Genomic DNA, 18263 nt, shown 5'->3' on the forward strand with positions numbered 1-18263 from the left:
ATATTTATTCCGTATTGAAGATAACAATAAGTAAATTTTTTTCAAGAATAAAATTTACTGTGTCCACCTATTCAAAACCTATTATACCTATTATATTCTATTATATTCTGTAGTACTGAATAGGTGTACACAGTAAATTTTATTCTTGAAAGAAATTTACTTACATACCACCTAGTCAAGTATCCCGTCTCCTTACTCCCAAGTCTTCCCAGCCCAAAATTTGCAACTCTTTTGTAATCAGATTACATTTCACCTACTCTAATTTTCTGAGTTCTATTTCTACAAATTTAACCACTCATTCAATACTCTTTTGTCTCAGCTGATAGACCTCATTTTTGTCAATCTTCTATGATTTAACCTATGAAAAGCTTTGGACAGATCAAGAGTGATACAGTCCCTTTGACCTCATGAATCTAAAATATCTGCTGTATATTGCTGGAATCCTGCAAGTTGAGCCTCACTAGAACCTTTCCTAAACCCGAACTGCCTCCTGTGAAACCAGTTAGTAATTTTGTAAAGATGTATAATATGACGGGGTATCAAATATAAAAAGGATTTTATTTAAATTCATTTATTGAAAAACACAAGGCAATTACAATTTATTTTTCCACATAGTTTCCTGTTTTGGAAATCCATTTGTCCCAGCGTATGGGCAGCTTTTTGATGCCCTCATCGTAAAAAGAACAGGGTTGTGTCACTAGCCAGTTGGCATGAAGTCTTCCACACTCTTGTCATCTTCAAATCGTTGCCCTCCTAGAGCTTCTTTAGTGCTCCGAACAAATGGAAATCACAGGGTGATAAGTCCAGGCTGTAAGGAGGATAATCAAGTGTAGTCAGGTGTATTTCCTGTAGCTTGGAGACAGTTAGAGATGCAGTTTGGGGCCGCGCATCATCGTGGAGGATCTGTCAAATCAGTTGGTCTCATCTTTTGCAGCAATATGCCTTGTTGAAACTTCAAGACGGGATGGAAACAACAAAGCTAAAGTGGTATGGGTGTATGATGAGAATGGGAGGAGAGAGTGCCAAAAGAAGCTTTTTCAGAGAAGTTAACAGGAAAGAGACCATGAGGAAGACCCCGAAAGAGGTGGACAGATTCAGTGTGGGAGTGCATAGAGAAGAGGGGAGGAAAACCAGAAGATATACTTAAAAGAGAAGAGTGGTGGAGAAACAGGCAGCGATGGAAGTCCTTGATTCACAACCCGACCTGGGAAGCTGGAAATAGAACATGAAGATGATGATGATGCCTTGTTCAACAGCTCACAGTAGTAAGTAGCATTGATTGTGCATTGCTTATGCCCATCGATCATCATCAATAATGTCTTTAACCGCAATCGTGTTGCTGATTTTCCATATGTTCTCGTCCTTCCTTGAACTTTTTATGCCATGCAAACACATGCGTTCTTGACAATGTTTGATCACCGAACTGTGCAATCAATCTCTGGCACATTTCCGCCGCTGTAACTCCTTTACGAGCAAGAAATTTTATAATTATTTATTGCGCAGTGGAGAGGTGCACCTGTTGCTCTGATATCGTGAGTGGGAAATATATAACAGCATGCTCTCCCCACTCCTGATGGTCGTGCCTAAGCATAGCAGAAACGCAGGGCCAGTCCTACCAATTGTTGATGTTCAGGAACAAAAATCCTGTTTATATTTGATCGACCTTCATAAAATCAGATAGAATGCTTTCCCAGAGCTTACAAAAACACATGTCAGCTGACTAGCCTGTAATTATGTACTTTATGTTTATCATCCTTTCCTTTGTATAGGGGGGCTACATTTCATGATGGATACAGTACTTTTGTATCCATCTCTTGGCACAGGCCAGAGTAAAGTGTAGCTTCCACCGAAGTCCCAGTCTCATCCATGGCTGTGAGAATATGGAAGCTGCTGGGGTATGGGTGGTGCTGAGTAATGACATTCAGAGCACGACTAGTGCATCTGAGTGTTATGTAAGGTGTTGCTCATAGGGTCAGTCGTGCTGCAATAGCACTTTCTGACCCAGTGAGGAAAGCAATGGCAAACTACCTCACTCCTCGTCTTGCCTAGTACGCCTCATTTTGGTGCTGCCATTGGTTTTTGCAGTTTCCTTATAACCGCATAACCTTTGGTGGTGCTATTTGAGGATCCAACCAACCTCTGGGCTGATGTCCTAACAGACAGACAGGGGGGCTACTATTGCAACTCTCCATCCATTTGGTATCACCCATTCATTGAATCAGTAATTAAATAAGTTTTTCAGATATGGCACTATATCCCACACCACAGCCTTTAATATATCCCCAGAAATCTTATCAATCCCAGCTGCTTTTCTAGCTTTAAAATTTTGTATCTTTTTGTAAATTATGTCTTTATTATTATGATAGGTAAATTTCAGTAATTCGCCAGTATCAGCCACCTCCTCTATCTGGACATCAGCCTTATATCCAACTACCTTTACATACTACGGTCGTCTGAAGAGAAGTCGCTTGCATACAGGGTAAAGGGTGCAGAGGGTAAGCATGGCTGCTGCGCATGTGTCAGTCTCAACTCTCAAGACCTACCAATAAAGATTGGTTGCGTCCGCAGTGATTCTTGTTAACTGAGATGCTGTTGTGAAGTTTCAAAGTGGTAGTGCAATTGTGCTTTAGTTACAGTACACATTTACTGTAAGTACTGCATAAAGAACAGTTTAATAATGAACACGCATCTCTTTCAAAGAGCTTGCACTGTTTATCACGACTAATGTTTGTAGCTTAGTTTAGTATTTGTTACTCGTGCCATACCTACAAGCTGCCGCGACTTATCATTTATTTCCCTGTTATAATATAACCGGTCTGTACCATTCCTTACCAAATTTAAAGGTTTATACCTGTTTTCACACTCCTTAACAATTGCTTTAAACACTTCCCATGGGCTGTTCACATTTTTTTTACCATTTTCCATTAATCATAATTGCTTTTTTTATATTTCTCCGCTGGGCTGAGTGGCTCAGACGGTTGAGGCGCTGGCCTTCTGACCCCAACTTGGCAGTTTCGATCCTGGCTCAGTCCGGTGGTATTTGAAGGTGCTCAAATACGTCAGCCTCATGTCGGTAGATTTACTGGCACATAAAAGAACTCCTGCAGGACTAAATCCCAGCACCTCAGTGTCTTTGAAAACCACAAAAGTAGTTTTTTTTTTTTTAATTTCTCCATGCCTCTCTTACCAGCCATATGGTATTGCCTATTCCATTCCATCACATTTATTTTTAACTACAACAAAGACATCTTCATGATCGCTTAAATATCTAACACTTCAGTTTCTCTATACAGGTTATCTGGTTTTATCAGCACTATGGTACGTCTAGAATACTTTTCCCTCTAGTTGGTTATGCTTTCTGTCATTCACATTCCATTCCCAGTTAACATTTGGTTAGTTCATATCATCCACTACAATATTGTTCCTTTCTGTGTCGTTCCTCACATAGCTGATTATCTTATCAAATAATTCAGCACCAGCCTTGCTAGGACTGTACACTCCAAAAATGTAAAATTGCCTGTTATGTTTAGAGATAAATCTTACACCTAAAATTTCATATTTCTCAACCTTAACTTTTTCATAGATTAGAAATTCTTCTTTGACCAGTGCAAATACTCCCCCTCCCATTGTTCCTAACCTGTCTGTATGATAAACACTCCGATTTCATGGGAAATTTTCCATATCTTTGAATATAGCACTCTTTGACTTAAATCACTTCTCAGCCATGTTTCAATTCCTATTATAATATCTAGTAAATATAAAACCAAACCCATGGTGTAACAGCTCCAAAGGGCCATGGCCTACCAAGCGACCATTGCACAGCCCGAAGACCTGCAGATTATGAGGTGTCATGTGGTCAGCACGAGGAATCCTCTCGGCCATTATTCTTGGCTACCTAGACCGGATCTGGTAATTATTATATATCTGTCAAATTACTTAGCTCTATTCCTTTCTTTACAATACTTCCTACAGTTTAACAATAATGATTTTATGCCATCCTTACTTGACTTCCTGCTTCATATACTGTCATCACCACTGCGTAGTCCACCCCGTTTCCTTGAATGTACCTCCCTATATCTCTTCTGAACAAACCCCCTAACTTATATGTACCATTGCAGTTCAAGTAAAGGCCATATAAACATAGATCCCTATCTCCTATCCAACCATTAGGATCTACAAATCTAACTCCTAATTTTTGACATACCCATTCCATAGTCATTTAAATCCCCAATCACTCTCCAGTCAATATCCCTCCTACACAGTATCCCACTGATAACAGTCTCTGCATCATTATACTTCTTCCATGCTGTTGTAACCAGATCCCACACATTCCCAACTATGTTAGTACCGGTACCTATTCCTGTTTGCCTTACGTTATTGATACCAAAATAAAAAATTACCACCTTCTCCTTACCCTCCTCCTCCCTTTCTATTTTCCTGAACTTCTGCTTTAACCTAATTCCTGGATAACACTCTACCCTGGTTCCCTCTCCTCCACCGGGCGAGTTGGCCGTGCGCGTAGAGGCGCGCGGCTGTGAGCTTGCATCCGGGAGATAGTAGGTTCGAATCCCACTATCGGCAGCCCTGAAGATGGTTTTCCCCGTGGTTTCCCATTTTCACACCAGGCAAATGCTGGGGCTGTACCTTAATTAAGGCCACGGCCGCTTCCTTCCAACTCCTAGGCCTTTCCCATCCCATCGTCGCCATAAGACCAATCTGTGTCGGTGCGACGTAAAGCCCCTAGCAAAAAAAAAAAAAAAAAAAAGTTCCCTCTCCTCCGTACACTTTCCCCACATGCCTAACAACTGAGTCACCCATGGCCAGACCCTCAACCCCACCCTCCTCATTAGATCCCTTCCTCTTCTTGTCTCCCTTAACTTCCCTGATGTCTGCAGAACCTACTTCCTCCTGCCTTCTCTTCCTCTCATTGCCCTGTTCCACCTCCCTCTTCCTATCCTCTGCTATATGTTTCTCTTTCTTACAATTCCTCTTGCTCTGGCCCTCCTCTGTTTGCTCTGTCCATAATATTTCTGCAACTCATACATGACATGCTACACTTTCCTCCACTACAATGCCACAGTTTATTTTCTATAGAAAGATGCTGCCTACCCTCATCAAAGGGTTCGCTATGAAAGGATCGCACCAGACTTCGATAGCTACATGAAATTATTACTGTTAGGTATAGGTAAAAAGAAATGAAATATCAAGGCATAAAGTGTCAGGTGACATTAATTACTAACAGATGATTCACTATTTCATGTTTTAATTCATGAAAAGAAACAAACAAATAGCAAGTCTTACAGTGAAATATTAGAACAAGAGTAGGAATATCTAATAGCACAAAGAAGCTAACAAGTCATTATGGACCGGGCGAGTTGGCCGTGCGCGTAGAGGCGCGCGGCTGTGAGCTTGCATCCGGGAGATAGTAGGTTCGAATCCCACTATCGGCAGCCCTGAAGATGGTTTTCCGTGGTTTCCCATTTTCACACCAGGCAAATGCTGGGGCTGTACCTTAATTAAGGCCACGGCCGCTTCCTTCCAACTCCTAGGCCTTTCCTATCCCATCGTCGCCATAAGACCTATCTGTATCGGTGTAACGTAAAGCCCCTAGCAAAAAAAAAAAAAAGTCATTGTGGGAAGCAGGCGCATCTGTAAGAGGAGACAAGTACCAACATGAAAACACAAGAAGACAGAGACAATCTCTACATCAACATACACTACAGCGTCCATATCCTGATTTCAGTCTTGGAGGTGGGTACTCTATCCATCATACCTACCAACAGAAATTAAACTTCAAAACACAAAGACATTAAACCAATATCTGGATATTTCAAAGTCCCAATTCTATGTAGAATTCTCAATAAATGGTCAACAAATGTTTAGTGCTTGTTTTGTCAATGATGGACACAACATATAAGAAAATGTTATTATTTTTATTAATTTTGGAATTATTCTATGATGAATACCCATTTATTTTTTGCCCATTTGTTTAGTACAGAGAGGAAATCTTGAAAATGAGATTATATATTTATTTATCCAAAAATTCTACCAATTAAGAGAAAATCTAAACTACTATTATTTTTTTCCCAACAGGTCCATATATATTTTCTTTCAGTCTCTCATCCTATCTGATTAGTAAAGAGATTTTTGTCCTGAATCATGACTACTACACTGGAATCTCTCTTTTTATGATGGTAGCATATGCTGTGAGAACATTGGGACCAACACTTGCAGTATATCTGGATGAACAAGTTGATGTAAGCATTTATTAATTTCATAACGTATAAACAGGGCAGTGGCATAACATGACAGCATGGTCTGGGTAAACCAGATTCTAGAAAGCTAGTTTATATTTTTAATACACTGGAGTCGCATATACAAGAATTTTATTTTGATTAGTCTAATGCTCAAAAAATAATTTAATCATCTGAAATTTGATTTTACTTCTTGTCTATCAAAGTAGTATTTATTTATTTATTTATTTTATTTATTTATTCATTCATTCCTTTACTTATTTATTTATTTTATTTATTTATTTTTTTCCACATTGGAGCACTTAAATCAAGCCATATACATCTAAGTCTTCAAAGAATCAACAGGTAATTTAGCTTTCATATTATTATTACTGAGCTTCTGTGGCTGAGCCAGCAGCACACCGGCCCCTCACCGGAGTACCTGGAGAAAAACTGTCCCACCTCTGCTTTGTCCAGCACAAATCTCACATGTAGTCACCGGGATGTGAACCACAGAATCCAGTGGTGAGAGGCCGGCGTGTTGCTGCCTGAGCCACGGAGGCTTTTTGTCAATACTGTAAATTATTAAATTGTATTAATTTCATTGCCTCTCATGGGCCCTTTCGACTGTTTACTACTATCAAGACTTTGCTTACAAAGATTTGAATGGAAAATACCGTACTAATTCAACATTACAAAATATTTGTGATTGGACTGAACATCAAACTGTGTTATGTGATTTTAACTTAATGTACGTCCTTTGTGTTTTGGAATGATGTTTATCCAATAAGTGGCTGAAGATGTCCTAAAGGAAGGGATGAAACATGTTTCACTATAATCCAATTATATTTTAATAGGCAAATACAATTTTTAAAGTATTAAAAAGGTGGAATCTCTCTCAAATATATTTAGCACTGTCGATACGGGCTTTTAAATACGAAATTTATTTCATGCAAAGCGAGATCGTCTGCCGGATATGACACTTCGCTATCAACTGTTTTCTTAAAGGCACATGCATTACAAGCATTGCACATCACACACACATCATTACCAAACATTTTACTCGGAAAGAAAACTAGATCACTGTTTACCACCATGCCCCTACGTACGCACAGTGTTTATTTTCCTCTGTGTCTCTTCCCAACACTGCCTACTAATTATTTCTTTTCTGTATTAACAATGCAATGTGTGTTTCTCTGACAACAAAGTGTAATTCAATAGCATGGCACAGAAATTGTACATTGTTAGCTTGAAAATGAGCATTAACGAAAGGAATGCCACCAAGTGAGGAAGACACTGGCCTGTAATTTTCAACCCTTTCCTTATCACCCTGTTTGTATACCGGCTCCACATTAGCACTTTTCACTCACACAGCACGGCACTTTTAATGATGGAGTAGTTGAATAGAGCACACACAACAGTAAGATCCATCCAGGTATGTTGCAGCATGGGGTTGTATTTTCTGTAAGCTGGCGGTCACTTTGGGTATGGCGAAGAACAAGTTGCGTAGTGAGAGGAGTGGAGGCAATGACCTGGAAAAGTGCGAGTTTATGACTGTATTTGTCTTAACCCGTTTACTGGGGTGCGCGACTTAAGTCGCTCGAGGAAGTAACCAGCCAGGTGGGGAGAGCGAATTCAGTCGTGCGCTGCTGTTTTATTTTTTTCTCAATTCTGAGCCTAGCCAGAGTTATGAAATTTAGTCCTCGTTATCTGTATGCCCCTGTCATCAAGTGGTATTTTTAGTAAGTACTTCCACTTAACAGAACAGACAAAGCTGTATATCATTCAACAAAATTCCCTTCCGTGCAAAAGCGCACTATGTGTTAATCTCGCACGGGAACTAGGCTAATCAGCTGCATTCTTGCTATGCGCTTACTCAAATGCTTTAGTGTTTTATGAGACTGGAAACTGTATAGTATATCAATGTGAAAAGGAATGATTACGGCGAAGAGTAAATTTGAATTTACAGATGCGTTGCACTTCTGTTATGAGTTTCATGAGAGTATTTTTCAGTTATAAGAATGTCTTCTAAACGACATCAGGTTGAAGAATTACGTGATAACAGCTTACACTCCCACGTACATGATATATTGGAGTTCAGTGACGAGGACGATGACTTCAGTGACTTCCGTTCAGATAGTGAAGATAATTCGTTCGTTAGAGAAGAAGTATACAGGGCATCATTCTGGAGCTATCACAGCGAATAGTTGCGGGTTTGAATCTGGCACTTCGAGTGATGATAGAGAAAGACAGGCAGGCTCAAATGGTAGTGATATTTCAGGGCCTGTTACGTGGGTAGAAAATGGAAAGAAAAGGAATAGATTTCCAGCAAAATTCATTCCTGGACTAAAATGACAGTTCTTGGATGTAAAGACTCCACAGGATATTTATGAACTCTTTGTGGATAACTATCTGTCAGTATGTTGCTGAGCAAACTAATACTTACACCCAACAGAAAATTCATGGGAAAACACTGATGAGCAAACTGAAACGGAGTAGGAAAAAATACCGGATTCCAACAAATAAGGATGAAATGAAACTTTCTTTTGGGCTCTTGCTTTTTCACAGGATTGTGCACAAGCCTATGATGGGGCATTATTTTTCTCGTAAGAAGTTATTAACCATGCCCATATTTCACGAGATTATGATGGAAAAAGATTTTTCCTTATATTGAAATTTCTCCATTTTTCCAACAATGAGCAGATGCCTCTAAAACTATACAAGGTAAAGCCAGTCTTCGATCACTATGTGAAAATGTTTCCTGAGGCTTACATACCAGATGACCTGCTATCCATAGATAAAGCCTTCTTCAATGGAAATGTCGCCTTTGTTGGTACATCTACATTCCAAAGAAAAGTTCCCAGTTCGGAATAGAATCTTACAAAATTTTCGAAGTGCAAATGGGCTACGTGTGGAATATGTTGTGGTACACTGGAAAATCAACAGAACTCAAAACAGTGAAGTCCATGGCATTGATGTATCACAGTATTCCAAGCTGAAGAGAACTGTACGTACCCCAGCAGGTAATCTGAAACAAGAATACCTGATAGCAATGGACAACTATTATAGCAGCCCTGCTGAATGACCTCGATACTGACGCAGAGGATACAGTAGGAACAAACCGGAAAAATCTCCCTAAGGAACCTATGAGTAAAAAAACTGACAAAATAGGAGAGGTATCAGCTGCTTATCGAAAGAAACTCATGGTTCAAAATGGAAGGACAAAAGAGACGTTTGCATGCTCAGTAGTATCCACGATGCAGAAATGTGAACTGTCCTTATCAGTGGAAAGGACGAAACTAAAAAAAAAACCTGTTGTTTTCATTGACTACAAAGATTCTATGGAGGTGGGGGAGTCGATCTTTCCGATCAGTACGTCATTACGTACTTCACAGCAAGGAAACAGATGAAGAAATATTACCAGAAAATTTTCTAGCATCTTCTGGACCTCGTGGAATTCTGTTCATTCATCATTTTCCAACAACGTTGAGGAAAATTTGATCACCTGCAGTTCAGAATTCTCGTCATTGATAAAATCCTTGAGAAGTGTGCAGGATCATTCCCCTCTGAAGCTAAGTCTGTACTTTCACTTAGACCACTTCCTGCTACTCCCTCATGAAGATTCAGTGGTAGGCATTTTTCTTATGTGAGTCCACCATCGGGAAAAAGACAGCACAGTGTGAAGAGGTGCGTGGTGTGTATGGCGAAAAGCGAGAGATGTGAAACCATCTCCAGTACAGGTGCAGTGACTGCAATGTCGCTCTCTGTGCAGCTCCGTGTTTCCGTGCTTGCCACAAGCAAGAAGTGTAAAAAAACAGTACGTGAGGTGCAAACTGTGTAATTAGTGTAAATAATATAATTAATGAAATGAGTCCTGATGTTTAAATTTATTGTGATAAAGAAGTAATTATCATGAGAAGATGATTAGAACCAGGCTATAATTTCATGCACTTACGCTCAAATTATTACTGAGACTGCAAACACTGCATGAAATTAATTTTATCTCAATTGCAGTATTTATTTTAGAAATGTGTAGATTAGTGTATGATTAAGTGTATTTCCATTGCACACGTTTTATAATTTTCCTAAAATTAATATGAAAATTAAGATATTCCAAGAAGAAATTTATATTTGTAATATTCAGAAGCTAATATGAGACTTAGGTTGTTCTTGCTCCAAAAAATAAAAAGCCACAAATATTAACCCCTTAAGTGGGTATGACGTCTTTAGACATTTTCGCGCTGGGCTTCTACAGTGAGTATGATGGCATTAGTCGATCGTAAAATTTATCGCATATTTATCTTGAGTGTGAAGGCATATGGTGTTGCCGTGGAATCTATCGCAATAGTTGATATGTTTTCCACAAGATCAGGCTGTGTATTGCTTTTTAGAGCTGTCACAGCTTCGTGAAATATATTTGTTTCGGCGCCTTGCACAAAGTTCCCGGGCAGCCATTTATTTCGCGAAGCATGGCTTCCAAACGTAAAGTAGATTGACTTGATTGTGTGGGTATTTCAACAGTTTTATAATGTTGTTATCCCATTATTGAAGAATAATAATTACTATCATATTAGATTAAACTAATTGCGTACACATTTATGAAGGAAATATTTAAATATCACGAAGTGGGGAAAAGTACTCAGGGCAGGTTATGCGTGTGGAGAATTTAGTACCCAGTTAAGGGTGAAAAACCACTTTATATATATGAATTAGACTATATGTAGTATTATTTATCAAGTATTTCAAAATTTGGAGCTTTTAGGAAGATGCAGGCTAGATTGGTTTGGACATGTAATGAGGATGGACAGAAGGAGACAGCAAGGAATTACTTTGACAGAGAAGTAAGAGGGAAGAGACTAATAGGGAGGCCAAGAAATCGCTGGATAGACACAGTAAAATCGGAGGCCAGCAAGAGGAATGCCAAGTGAGAGGACATAAAGGAACAGAAACTATATTCTGACAGAAGGAACTGGCGAGTGCTTGCACACACCACACCGGGAAACTAGAGCTGGAAATGATGATGATGATGATGATGATGAACTGTTGTAAAATTCACGAATGAGTTTCTTGTCATTCCTTACTCTCTTGTACCTCACCCATGTAAGGTCGGTGCCACAACTTTTCCATTTTTTGTACACTGAATTCCATTTTTTTAAAAATATTCTTTGTGATCCATGGAGAATTTCTTTTATGAGAAATGGTTACTTTCGGTATGGCTTGGTTCACACATCAAAAGGTGGTATCGTACCACTTGTTGCATACTAAGTCCATGTCTCTGACATCCCGTGAGTTTGAAGTGGGAAGGTATTGAAGGAACAAAGATGATAAGTGCCATTCAGCCTTTTTGTAATTACAGACTGTCCTTCCCATATTTTTAGAATGTGGCTTTTTGAGGCCAAGCATCTCTATAATATCTCAGTGATCACTGAAATCCAGGATAACTTCACCTTTCTGCACTAAGGATGGTTGAATGTAGAGTGTGCGGTTGGTGTAATATGGGTAACTTCTGTTATCAGCTGATAAAGAAATACGTTATAGATTATGGTAAGGAAGTTGTCTGCCAAGCAATTTTTTGGAATAGGGACTGACTATTACCATTCTAGGAATTTATCCAGACTATTACATAAATAGCCTTGTATCAGTGCTGGATGCGTTGCACACTCAACTGAGTGACTGTGACTGTTGACCGTGGATATGCTGTTCTGATTTCAGGAATCTATAAACTGATCCTACATGAAACTTTGTACCATGCTTGTAAATTCTACTCACATGGCATTGGCATCAGTCTCAAGATGCTTCAGGCAAACAGGACACAGTTCTGGTTTTGTGGCAATGAGCACTCCACCCCCTGATGTCCAAAATAGAATATATGAGTCCAGGATCACTTCTCCATCATGAACAGATGGTTCCTGCCATGTTTCTCTAGCTACTATAGCTGGATTTTGGCAGACAAAGATTAGATCTGAAGAACTGCTGTCTTGAAGCTTTCTCTAAACTGCATGCATTGAACAGTAGTATGGTAACCATATCATTGTCCGGCTCCATGGCTAAACGGTTAGCATGCTAGGCTTAGGTCCAAGGGATCCCGGGTTCAATTCCCGGTAGGGTCGGGGAATTTAACCTTGATTGGTTAATTCCAATAGTTCAGTGTGTGTGTGTGCGAGCATGCATGTGTGTATTTTTGTCTTAAGCATTAGCAATCATCCTAGGTAGGGCCCTATCTTCACAGACGGACAAGTCACCTATACGGCATCAAATCGAAAGACCCGCACCAGACCTCTCCGGAGGCCACATGCCATTATTATTACCATATCATTTTCCTTGGTAGTTACGTCGCTACACTATATACAATCTGTGATGACGTGTTAGAAAAGTATTCAGAGAATTCCGGTAATGAACAATTCCAACACTGCCATGATTCTAAACCAAAGATAACATTTTTGAGTATGGAACAACTTAACTTTACACATGTCCTATGAATTGGGAATTGACAAGTAGTACTTGTAAGATATAACTGGTTAACATGACACATAGAATTACATATTGTACACACCTGAATAGCCCCTGGGTTCATCTCTACAGTTCTACTTAGGGCTATGAATAGCAATATGAGATACAATAATGCTGTAGGCAGTCTGGCAGCCTCACGCTCCACTGGGCGCTCTCTGCTTGCTGTTGCAGCTATCACAACCCTTCACTTCCACACCATTGTAAGGATGATATTTTACATCTCATTATCACCAGGAGCTCTTCTTCCAGGTGAGAGAGTATGTGAAATTCATATCGTACTTTTCACTGCACAAAATGCAGTTTTATTATAAGTTGGAGCAGAGTCACTATGATATGCCACCATCTTGTTATATATGGAAAAATCTGAGTATCACAAACCTGAGAGAGTTGAGAGCCTGAAAGCCACTCTCCAAAATAGAACTCTGTGTCTGTCAAAAATCACACCATCTTGCCTTGTGTATCATTTGGTTAAAACCGACTATTTCATCAGACCTCATGACTATGAACAATCTCAGAAGAATGATTTTGCATCTGTGTTACAAGAAAGACATTATAAAGCAGGAGTAATAAAATCAGACTTTGAAACTCTGGAAATGAAGTCAGTTGAGTGGAAGGAGACAAATTATACACTTCAGACACATCTGCTCATGATTGCCAGTATATGGATTCCATCACCACCTATGCAATCAAAGAGGTTACTATTTACCAGCACCATAATGAGTGCTGCTTGCATTGTTATCATTCTGAGGTTGGTTGTATTTCCATACCTGTATGAGCATCCATCAGCAAATCATGATGAACTTCAGGTGATGGATGTTTGGATGTTGGCTGGTAACGTGGTTGGCTATATTATAGAAAATTGCTGAAACAATATTTTATTCAATGCCTCAACACTTGTAGTAGGTGATACATACCAAAAGGGACCACACTACTTACCTATAAATTGCTCAATGTACCCTCTGAAAATAAATGTTATGATGCACCTTCTATAAGGTGTTCTGATTTTAGTGAATCCTGTGTTATAAGTAGCACTTTTATTACAAGTGTGCTCTAATGTGTGTCAATTATTGTTTGAAACCTTTCAAAATCTTACCTTATTTACATCTGTGATATTTGAAGCCATTTCTTTTCTACTTCGACTCAGTTAGGTTCTATATGTTAGGTTCTTCAGTCTGTCAAACCTGAATAACCTAACAGTCATAAATAATTTAGATCTGTCTTGGATATATATAATAGAATGAGTTCTTGGTTCAGGGTACTTACAGGGGTTAGACAAGGCTGTAATCTTTCACCTTTGCTGTTCATAGTTTACATGGATCATCTGCTGAAAGGTATAAAGTGGCAGGGAGGGATTCAGTTTGGTGGAAATGTAGTAAGCAGTCTGGTGCAATGAATATGGTATGAGTAGCAAGACTAAACTGATGTCAGTAGGTAAGAAATTAAACAGAACTGAATGTCAGATTGGTGATACAAAGCTGGAACAGGTAGATAAATTTTAAGTATTTAGGTTGGTTAATCTCCCAAGATGGTAATATACTAAGTGCGATTGAATCAAGGTGCAGTAAAGCTAATGCAGTGACCTCACAGTTGCGATCAACAGTGTTCTGTAAGAAGGAAGTCAGCTCCCGGATGAAACTATCTTTATATCAGACCGGGCAAGTTGGCTGTGCGTTTCAGGGCATGCAGCTGTGTGCTTGCATCCAGGAGATAATGGGTTCGAAACCACTGTCGGCAGCCCTGAAGATGGTTTTCCGTGGTTTCCCATTTTCACACCAGGCAAATCCTGGGGCTGTACCTTAATTAAGGCCATGGCCGCTTCCTTCCCATTCCTAGGCCTTTCCTATCCCATCGTCACCATAAGACCTATCTGTGTTGGTGCGACGTAAAGCAAATAGCAATAGCCTTACATCGGTCTGTTTTCAGACAACTTTGCTTTATGGAAACAAAAGCTGGGTGGACTCAGGATATCTTATTCATAAGTTAGAAGTAACAGATATGTAAGTAGCAAGAATGATTGCTGGTGCAAACAGGTGGGAACAATGGCAGGAGGGTACTCAGAACAAGACGATAAAGACTAAGTTAGGAATGAACTTGATGGATGGAGCTGTACCCACAAATCGGCTTTGGTGGTAGGGTTATGTGAGGCGAATGGAGGAGGATAGGTTACCTAGTAGAATAATGGACTCTGTTATGGAGGGTAAGAGAAGTAGAGGGAGACCAAGATGATGATGATGGTTAGACTCAGTTTCTAATGATTTACAGATAAGAGGTATAGAATTAAATTAGGCCACAGCACGAGGATTGTGGCGACGTTTAGTAAATTCATAGAGGCTTGCAGACTGAATGCTGAAAGGCATAATGGTTTATAATGATTATGTATGTATGTTAGATATATAAAACTATTAAATATCTGTTTTTGATTTTAAACTTACTTTTGCAGAAGATTGAAGAGCAGTATAGATTGTATCGTGAATTACACATTAAAACTTATGAAGATGGTATAGACAATGAAAAGAAAGAACAATGGAGAGCTCATGGACAAAAAGAGCTATTCAATGCCAAAAAAATCAACGTTGCAGTTCAACTGGAAGCAGAATATCGGGAACGGCTCATGGAGGCTTATCAAAAGGTAACTTAACAATAATTTTATGAAACAGAAAATGGGTGCTGAAAAGTACTCTTACAAGGAAACATCGGCAATGGTTAAATTGTTGATCGCGATGAAACTTGGCAAACACATTGAGGTACACGTAAAAACGATGTCGGCATCAATTTTGGGTGCCAACGTTCATTAGGGTGTTAACTACAGGGCCTAAAAGTTGCAACGTTTCAAATTCCGCGCGATCAGCAATGAATATCTGCTGGCCTATGCTAAGCCTGCACACTGCGTGCTTGGAGACACGCCTCTGCACCTCCTCCCCTCCACGCTCCAATTGATTCGCCATTGCACGTTTCTCTTCCCCCTCGACAGCCCGTTTTTTTAGCTGTCGAAGAGAACCGGTGCTACACTTTGGGTAATCTATCAGCCTTCCTCATATCTCTCCTTTGTAATTTCCACATTCTATTAGTCAGTTTACGTTTTCTGAAATGTTTATGAAAACGTTTGCACCTGGCAAGTTGGCCGTGCGGTTAGAGGCACACGACTGTGAGATTGCATCCGGGAGATTGTGGGTTCGAATCGCACTGTCGGCAGCCCTGAAGATGATTTTGCGTGGTTTCCCATTTTCACACCAGGCAAATGCTGGGGTTGTACCTTAATTAAGGCCACGGCCGCTTCCTTCCGACTCCTAGGCCATTCCTATCCCATCGCCGCCATAAAACCTATCTGTGTCGGTGCGATGTAAAGCAATTAGCAAAAAAAATGGCGCCTGTTATTAATTGTTTTGTTTCGGTTTTCTTTTCACTATTTTTTAATGTTTCGAATAGACCAAAGATTGTTTTTGTTTATTATCAGTTACTGGCAGGGAGTTTGCCCGATGTAATATAGGCCTATACGGAGTAATTTATTGTGTTGCCTTGTAATTGTTTGTTGTTGTACCAGTTCGTACAATAGCCATTTAACTTTTTGCATATATAACTGCCATTATACCCAGAAGACTGTAGTGTGATACTTTAATATCGGTACTTGTTGAATACATAGACCTTCGTCAGCTATAACGCAAAAGTACTGGTACAGTAAGACTACAGGCCTGCCTGTGATTACTGTATATCTACTGCATATATAAATGCACATCTTTTTTACTTTTCAAGGCTTTTCTTATTACATCAAACTTTACTACATTCCATGTCATACTCATATCAAAATTGCCTATGCATTAAATGTATTTATGTTCGACAACCATTGCTGCAATTGAAATGTGTTGTGCCTGTCACTGCAAAACATAAATAAATTGTTCAGTACAAGCACAAATCAAAACATTCTACCTATAGGCCTATTCCTTATACCAGAGTACGCAATACGGAAAATACCAGTAGTTTCAAACTCAGAGTTTATAATTGTTGTTGTTGTCGTCCGCGATGTCGTTTCGTTATGACACAACTGGTAGCGTACACAAAATGGGTGGGGGAAAGGGACATAAAATGAAGATCTGGACCTATAACCAGGTTTTGATATCCCGAGGTACCGAATCTCATTACATTCAATGAGATCCTCTACCCGGGCACGTAATTTCTTTACATAAAAAAGTATTTCACATTGTTTAAAGGCAGGAGATTTATTTAGTGGTGGACGATTTAATTTAATTAATTCCATATGTATGTCAAATCCAAAGACACTACTAACAGCTTTAAGGTGTTTTAGAAGTAAATAATAATTTAAGCGTAGGTAGGACGCAGTTCCCCGTCCCACGTTTGACCACGCCCGGTGATACTTAACTCGGAGTTGTACCCACGAATGTGACAACTCACCGGAATTAGCAGGAATGAAAATGTGACATTTGAATAAAATACGGGTATATTAGTGTAGGTTATTTATTATCATTATGTGTGAAACGGAACGTTATTTAAAGGATTTCAATAATTATAGTATGAAAAGAAGCAAAGTATAGAGCCGGTCCCGTTGAACAGCTAAGCAGCCGGCAAGCGCGGGGAAAAGGGAAACGTGCGGTGGAGAACCAATTGGAGCACGGAGGGGAGGAGGTGCAGAGGCGTGTCTCCAAGCACGCAGTGTGCAGGCTTAGCATAGGCCAGCAGGTATTCATCGCTGATCGCGCGGAATTTGAAATGTCGCAACTTTTAGGCCCCGTAGTTAACGCCCTAATGAATGTTGGCACCCAAAATTTATGCCGACATCGTTTTTACATGTACCTCAATGTATTTTCCAAGTTTCTTTGCGATCGGCAACTTGACCAACCATTGTCAATGTTCCCTTGTTAGATAAACTCTGTTGGGAAATAATAATAATAATAATAATAAAAATAATACTGTGTTAATGTATTATTATGATTATATTTTATTCATGCTTTTTTTTTTTTGCTAGGGGCTTTACGTCACACCGACACAGATAGGTCTTATTATTATTATTATTATTATTATTATTATTATTATTATTATTATTATTATTATTATTATTATTATTATTATTATTATTACAAATATTACAGGCAATTGGTTTGATGCTCTTCAAGTAAAATAAATGAAATGGGGTGCTAACAACCTGCCACCATCCCTCTAGTGCTCTTGTCCAGAATACTGATATGTCATGCACCACATAACTTTACATTTACAGTTTTGATTTTCACATTGATATCACAAAATAGAGCAAAGTTCATTATTGCTGCACAGCTTGTACTTTCACGGATGACATACAGCATTAATTATTGGTAGGCCCTACTGTAAAATTAAGAAGAAAGTCCACAGGTCTAAGTCTCAGCATCTCCATGAGAATGAGTGTCAGGATGTCACAGTCAGAATATATGTCAATGTGACTATGTCAGAGCGTCCAAAATTCTCCGCACCCCAAGCTTTTCATACATACACTACAGGGCCATGCTACATGGCCTTTACAAAATTTGCTGTAAT

General features: G+C 39.3%; 1 protein-coding gene across 1 annotated transcript in view; it reads left to right on the forward strand.

The window, feature by feature from the left end:
• Window positions 1-18263, forward strand: part of LOC136866804 (ATP synthase subunit b, mitochondrial) — a 56854-nt gene that overhangs the window by 16957 nt on the left and 21634 nt on the right. The window contains exons 4-5 of the mRNA XM_067143909.2: window positions 6094-6257; window positions 15184-15372. Of these exons, the coding sequence (XP_067000010.2) occupies window positions 6094-6257; window positions 15184-15372 (353 nt within the window). The remainder of the gene's footprint in view (window positions 1-6093; window positions 6258-15183; window positions 15373-18263) is intronic.

Source organism: Anabrus simplex, chromosome 3 (assembly GCF_040414725.1).
Source record: "Anabrus simplex isolate iqAnaSimp1 chromosome 3, ASM4041472v1, whole genome shotgun sequence".
Lineage (NCBI taxonomy): Eukaryota > Metazoa > Arthropoda > Insecta > Orthoptera > Tettigoniidae > Anabrus > Anabrus simplex.